The sequence below is a fragment of the Colobus angolensis genome, unplaced genomic scaffold, assembly GCF_000951035.1.
Source record: "Colobus angolensis palliatus isolate OR3802 unplaced genomic scaffold, Cang.pa_1.0 Scaffold34, whole genome shotgun sequence".
NCBI lineage: Eukaryota > Metazoa > Chordata > Mammalia > Primates > Cercopithecidae > Colobus > Colobus angolensis.
The window spans coordinates 3,937,145-3,944,364 of record NW_012116710.1 but is presented as its reverse complement, the minus strand read 5'-3'; the positions used below and the strand labels follow the sequence as shown (position 1 = coordinate 3,944,364).

General features: G+C 48.2%; 1 protein-coding gene across 2 annotated transcripts in view; it reads right to left on the bottom strand.

The window, feature by feature from the left end:
* Positions 1-1,861: 1,861 nt before the first annotated feature.
* The window catches only part of CAND2 (cullin-associated and neddylation-dissociated 2 (putative)), a 38,835-nt gene continuing 33,476 nt past the window's right edge, over positions 1,862-7,220 (bottom strand). For both annotated transcript variants that reach the window (XM_011952342.1, XM_011952343.1), the window contains 2 exons: positions 5,391-5,498; positions 1,862-2,906 (listed from right to left, as the gene is read on the bottom strand). In XM_011952342.1, coding sequence (XP_011807732.1) covers positions 2,679-2,906; positions 5,391-5,498 — 336 coding nt within the window. In that variant the 3' untranslated portion in view covers positions 1,862-2,678. The remainder of the gene's footprint in view (positions 2,907-5,390; positions 5,499-7,220) is intronic.

Sequence of the window (7,220 nt, the reverse complement as noted above, 5' to 3'; positions counted from 1 at the left end):
AACCCCGTCTCTACTAAAAAATACAAAAAACTAGCCGGGCGAGGTGGCGGACGCCTGTAGTCCCAGCTACTCGGGAGGCTGAGGCAGGAGAATGGTGTAAACCTGGGAGGCGGAGCTTGCAGTGAGCTGAGATCAGGCCACTGTATTTCAGCCTGGGCGACAGAGTGAGACTCCATCTCAAAAAAAAAAAAAAAAAAAAAAAGATGAAAGGAGCCCATGAGCTGAAGAATGCAGGCAGCTTCTCCAACTTGGAAAAATGAAAAAAACAGATTCTCCAGAGCCTCCAGAAAGGAATGCAGCTTGCAAAGTTTTGATTTTAGAGCAGAAAAATCTCATTTTAAAAAAAATTTTTAATTTATGTTTTAAATTTTTATTTATTTATTTATTTGAGACGGGGTCTCCCTCTGTTGCCCAAGTCAGAGTGCAGTGGTGCGATCTCAGCTCACTACAACCCCTGCCTCCTGGGTTCAAGTGATTCTCCTGCCTCAGCCTCCCTAGTAGCTGAGATTATAGGCAACCATCACCACACCTGGCTAATTTTTTTTTTTTTTTTTAAGTAGAGACAGGGTTTCACCATGTTGGCCAGGCTGGTCTTGAACTCCTGACCTCAAATGATCTGCCTGCCTTGGCCTCCCAAAGTGCTGGAATTAAAGTAGTCATTCTTAACTTTGCTTTGTAAAGTTAGGTGACAAGTTATTCCATGTGATGCTTGTGAGAATTGAGAAAATATGCATGGCAATACCCAGATGAATTTCTTAAACAGATTGTTATGGGATGCCTAAATTGCATCCTGTAACTTCTGTCCAGAAAGAACAGGATGATGTACAAATTGCTCTGCCAGGTAATCCACCACGGTTACTGGAAAAGCACTTTCAGTCTCCTATAACCTTCCCACCAGCTGCTGCTTCAGGTATAATGTTACAGCAGTTTGCCAAGGGAGGGACCTAACTGGTGACAATTGAGCCTCTTGACTGGTACTCTTAGAATTTAGTGACACGTGGCCCTGATTTTTTTTTGGAGACGGGGTCTTGCGCTCACCCATGCTGAGTGCAGTGGGACACTCACTGCAGCCTTGACCTCCCCAGGCTCAGGTGATCTTCCCACCTCAGCCTTCCAAGTAGCTGGGACTACAGATGCATACTTCACCTGGGTAGTTTTTGAAGTTTTTTTTGTAGAGATGGTCTAGCCATGTTGCCTAGGCTCTTGAACTGAGCCTCCCAAAGTACTGGGATTACAGGCACCTTACATAGTGTATATAGGTCATGAAGGATATGGGATGTGGTACTTACGAGATGGAAATGCTTACAGGATGTTTTTTGGTAACCATCCGGTCAACTTACCAGAAATGCGCTGGTTATAACAAAGCTTTTCTAGGTCTAATCTCATTCTAGTAGATAGGCATCTTACAGATTGTCTCCTGTTCAAAACCTAGTCATAAATATTTATAATGTAAACTGGTCATTTTGGGGATTTTTTTTTTTTTTTTTTTTTTCCTGGAGACTGTCATGCTGTCACTCCAGCCAGAGTGCAGTGGCTTGATCTTGGCTCACTGTAACTTCTGCTTCCTGGGTTCAGGCGACTTGATTCTCCTGAATCTCCTCAGTCTCCTGAATAGCTGGGACTACAGGCCTGCCACTGTACCCAGCTAATATTTTTAGTAGGGACAGGGTTTCGCCATGTTGGCCAGGCTGGTCTCAAACTCCTGACCTCAGGTGATCCGCCCACCTCAGCTTCCCAAAGTGCTGGGATTACAGGCGTGAGACATAGCACCCAGCCTCATTTTTTGGATTTCTTACAAATTGACAAGTGCATTCAAGATATTGGTCTAACAATTGGACACGAGTTGTGTAGAGAAAAGAAGTAACTTAGAATCTAATCTTTATTAACCTGGGATGTCACAGAAAATACTTGGGCCTGCCACTTGCATTTCTTTGTCCTCAATGCTAAACACTAGATACATTTGAAACCTTCCTCAGAAAGAAACAAACCAACTGGTTATGCCTGGGTGGTGGCATGGAAGATGTGTAATTCTTTGTTGCCCAATTTGCTAATAAGTATTTTGAAATTAGAAATGAAACAAGGTCCAAGCCTGTCCAGTTCCCTACCCAACCCATTTCTCCTCCCTGGAAAAGAAACACATCATCCAAATTACTGATTCATCGCTGCCACTTAGAAATGAACCGTTTTGAATTTTAAAATGTGAATGACTGAAGTATCTTTTCTTTTTGAGATGCCCAGCCTGAGCACTAACTTCAGGCATTGCTGAGTGCAGTGAAGAAACCAGAGTGGTGTCTGCAGCCTCCTGACCTTCTACAGCTGACAGCACAGCCTATTTCTAAATGCTACTAGTTCATGAGGCAGAGACACCCTCTGAAGGAACCAGACAGACTATGGAGGGATACAGTGTGAAGTCACTGGAAAACTTCCTCACCCTATTTCTTTGGATGACTGTCCTGAGTTAAGGAAGGGCCCAACTGTTGGCAGCCTCGCAGCTCAGGCTGGGGGCCTTTTGAGTTGGGTCCCTAGAGAAGGCACTGTAAGCCCTGACCAGGAGCGGCAGGGCCCCCAGTGAGATGGTGGAAGGGCAAAAGTAGACACCTGCAGTGGGGTATGGGGAGGCCTTGGGCTTGGGTGGGCTTCTTTCTCTTAAGTGAGGGCCCACCTCAGTGCTGGGGGAACTAGCTGAGCTCCATTGAGTCTGTACTGGGGGCTGAAGCGGAATCCTTCTGGATGCTTTCAAAGAGGGCAGCAAGTTCAGGGTTGGATCTGATTTGGGAAGAGAAGTCGGCCATGATGGGGCTTTTCCCCACCTCGGGGATGGTCAGCAGGGCAGCCACTGCCCTCATTGCAGAGCGCTTCAGTTCATCTTGCTTTTCAAACTCCTGCTTCACGGAACCAGCTTTGACCTAAAGTAGAAAACAGCAGAAGCAGCCATACTTTATTGAGCCTGGCCCGTACCACTGCCTCCTCACTGCTCTTCAGCTTCCTCTTGGCCCCATCATCTTACCCAACATAAATCCCTGCTGCGCGGCCTCCTAAGGCTTCTGTCTCACCAGCTATGTCCTAACTCCACCTCTGGGCTTTTACACTGGCTGGTTTCCCCACAGAGGTTCTTTGCCATTCAAATCAGCTTGAGTACAGCCTGAGGGGCCTCAGAGCAGCCAATCTAAAGTGCTCACTTTTTGTTGATTGACAGTGGCAAGTACTGTGTTCCCATACTTACCTCCTACAGACTGTAGGGATCCAGCCTATACTGTGCTTAAAACCAGCTCTTAGCACCATATGACTAGACTGAATGAATGGATCACTGTGATGGTCTTCTAGCAGCCTCCTCCCTGCACTCAAGTCCCTGCCCTGCAATCCAATCCGTTCTACAGATGCAGCCGGAGAATAAGCACCCCAAACTACCTCCTGCAGTTTCTGTTTCCTCTTCCCCCACCATCTCCCACTTAGGCAGAGGAGCTCAGCAGTTCCTGCACTGCTTATGGACTAAAGTTCAAATTCCTTATGCTGGGCTCTTCCTAAAGAATTCAATGCAGTGGATAACAGCTTGGCATTGGAGTTGCAGAGTCCTGTATTCAAATGGCTCTGCCCCCAAGAGCTGTGACTTCAGGTAACTACATCTTTGAGCCTCATTTCCCCATCTATAACTAACAGCTGCCTCTTCATAAGAGTTGCCAAGAGGATTAAACAACTTGACACAAGTCCACACTCCCTTCTCTGAAACCCCTGGAGCCAGATGTGCTTTGGAATCCAGGACATTGGGGTTTTAGAAAAGTAATACTGTGCAGATTACATTCCCGGGGGGTCTTGTACAATACCCTGTAATCAAATACATGAATACTCTACTACATGTATGAGTACTGTGAGTAGTAGTGAGGTGTCCCTCAGTATCCATGGGAGTTTGGTTCCAGGATCCCAGTGGATGCCAAAATCCGCACATGTTCAAGTCCCTTATATAAAAGTGGTACATTGGCGAGAATTACAGATCATAGCCTCATGCCACTTCAAGTCAAGTTTTGTGACAAACAGTTTCCTAAAAAGCTTTTGGTTGTCAGAGCTTGGTAGATTCAGAATCACGGATAAGGACTGTGGGTGTGGATGTATCCACGCTCATCCCAATGCCCAACAGACAGCATCCTCCACATGGCCAGAAGAGTGGCTCTTGTAGAAACTCAGAGCAGAGCTTCTCTTGCCACCTTGGCCTACTGCAAGAATGTTCTGGCACTGCAGTGCCATATATACCTCCCCTCTTAAGAACTGGGACTTTTTGCCTGGCACGGTGGCTCATGCCTGTAATCCCAGCACTTTGGGAGGCCGAGGTTGGCGGATCACAAGGTCGGGAGATCAAGACCATCCTGGCTAACACGGTTAAACCCCGTCTTTACTAAAAATACAAAAAATTAGCTGGGCGTGGTGGCAGGTGCCTGTAGTCCCAACTACTCGGGAGGCTGAGGCAGGAGAATGGCGTGAACCCAGGAGGTGGGCGGAGGTGGCAGTGAGCTGAGATTGCACCACTGCACTCCAGCCTGGGTGACAGAGCCAGAACTGGGACTTTTCTTGGTGCCATAGAGCTCAGAGAAAACTAGAAATGATTTAGCCACAGAGACTGTCAAAACTGGCCTGGCCCTGTAGAAGCATTTTTTTGGATTGACTCAATAATAAGCATATGTTAAAACTGTAAACTTACAAGGCAGGTTTCTATGAATAAACTACCAATTTTAATGTTTTATCCACAGAAGATTTCATTTTTGAAAATCACCACTCTATGGGTATCTCTCCTCTTTAAGCGCCAATCTGAAACACTGCTCTCCTTTTGGTAATGATTCCCATTCTTGAAAAACCCAAATGTATTCTTCCATTCAACAGGTATTTACCAGGTACCACCTAGGTGTGCCAGGCTCTGCTCCCAACACCAGCTTTCCATGAGAGCTTCCACTCCAGATTCCTCCTCCAGACCCTTTAGGCACTCCAGTCTAGCGGCAGCTTTGCCCTAGATCAATCATCTGACCCAGCTTCCCAACAAGGAGGTGAGAGATTGACAGTAGGGAACCTATCAGGCTCAATGTTACATCTTTAGTATCTCCCATGAGGCTCAGCACCCAGGAAGTGTTTAATGAATGGAAGAAGAGACAGAGGTGGGTCTGAATCCAGCTCTGCAATTTACTGGCTGTGTAGCCTTGGCCAATAACAACCTCTCAAAGCCTCTGTTCCCCTGTGTATAAAATGACGATAAGAAGTACTTTATAGGGCAATGATAATGATTAAATGAAGCACTTTCACAGTATCACCTGCACTGCAGGAAGTGCTCAGTAAGGGGTAACTGAACAACTGGCCCAGGACTCAGTAGGTGCTCCAGGGCCTGGGCTAGGGCTGGGCCAGGGACTTACCTTGGCAGTGCAGGTGGCCCTTAGTGGCTCAATGAGTCGGTCCACCCTCTGCAGGACAGGTGCAGGACACAGGGTGGCCAGCCGGGCAAGCATAATGAAGGTCAGCATCTGCCCAGAGGAAGGAGACAGGAGACAGTTCTTAGTGAAATGGTGCAGGAGCAAGAGCAGCAGCCAGCCCTGGGAAAGAGCAGAGGCCCCATACCCGAAACCTGATGCCCAAGTTCAGACCACCATGAAGTCCTGCCAGAGTCTCTCCCTCTCTGGGTCTGTTTCCTCAAATGGTGACACTTTCTTTGCCAACTACATTTGGCTGACCCAAGGAGGATCAGATAAGCACCAGGAAGGGAGTCGTACTCAAGCTCAGATGGGTACCAGTCAGGCAGATGCTGGGGATGAGTGAAGGGGGCTGCTGGGGCCGCTCTGGCTGACTGTGGCCAGGTGGGAATGCAGACATGTGGCTTGGGGCCACTGAACTGTTTTCAAAAGAAATCCCAATTTTCATGTAAAAAAAAGTCTCGCTTTTTAAATGTTGACACCTGATTTCAAAACCAAACAAAAACTTTGACACCAACTAAACATGACTGCAGGCCTAGATTCAGCCTGTGGGAGAATAACTGTCATGTCTTTTGGAAATGGTCAAGTCCTCACAAAGAAGCCTTGCACAGCATAAAGAGTGGTTGTCTGAAATCCCCACGCCCTACCCATCCCCACACGCTGACCCCTACACCCTACAGCAAAGGAAGAGGCCCAGCCCACAGCAGCGAGGAGCAGCAGTGCTGAACTTCATGAGCTATGACTCCTCCACGACCCTGTGCCCTCGAACTAGACAAGATTCCCTGTCTCCCCTGTGAACTGGGCGGTGTTCACTCCCTCTCTAAAGGCTCACTTGAAGACTTGATGATGCAAGGCTGTGGGCTCTATAGCTGTCACACCCACCCTCCTCACCCCAGGGGGTGGCAACAGAGTGGGCTGCACTGGTACCTAGGCCCTGTCCTGTGGTCCTGAGGGCAGGCATGAGAGGATATGGCCAGACTGGACAGAAAGAACAGACTTGCTCGATCCTGAGAAGCTGGAGCTTTGGGCCAGCCCAGAACTCCTCACTCTGTGTTCTGGGGTGTTCTGGGCATCTACTGAGCCCCACAAGATGCCTAATACCAGGCACACCCAAATGAGAGAAACTGAGTACACCCCTCCCGCCTGGAGCCTCCCGGAACCCTGTGGTGGAAGTCCTGTTCAGCTTTGTGTGCCCCATCATTTTTCACTAGTTCTCATGGCATACACTGGAAAACCCAACCCCCTTTCTCAACCAAGACCTTGGGGCTGCAACCTTCTTCTCTCTTTCTTGGGGATTGGTGGGAAGCAAGAGTTTAAAGCAATAATAAAGCCGAGGAGGAAACAGGCAGACAGGGAGTGCAGGAAGGACCATCCCCGGAGCTCCAAGTCTGGAGTGGTCAGAGGCACACCCACTGCAGGAGGTGCAGCCTCACTACGCGCATCAGATGCTCTAGCAGGAGCACGCACTCCACCCTAGAAGCCCAGCGATCATACCATGGATCAGTAATGCACCAGGGTGGTCACAGCAGGCACTGTCTGTAATAGTGAAAATGTGCAATCTACATGTGTAGCAGTGAGTGCTACGGAAATGGGAACTCCTGCAGCTGTGAAATATGACAGGACTGATATATACTGAAAAGCAAAGCAAACAACATACAGTAAATGTAAGTTAAAAGACTGGGGGAAAGGCCGGGCGCGGTGGCTCAAGCCTGTAATCCCAGCACTTTGGGAGGCCGAGACGGGCGGATCACGAGGTCAGGAGATCAAGACCATCCT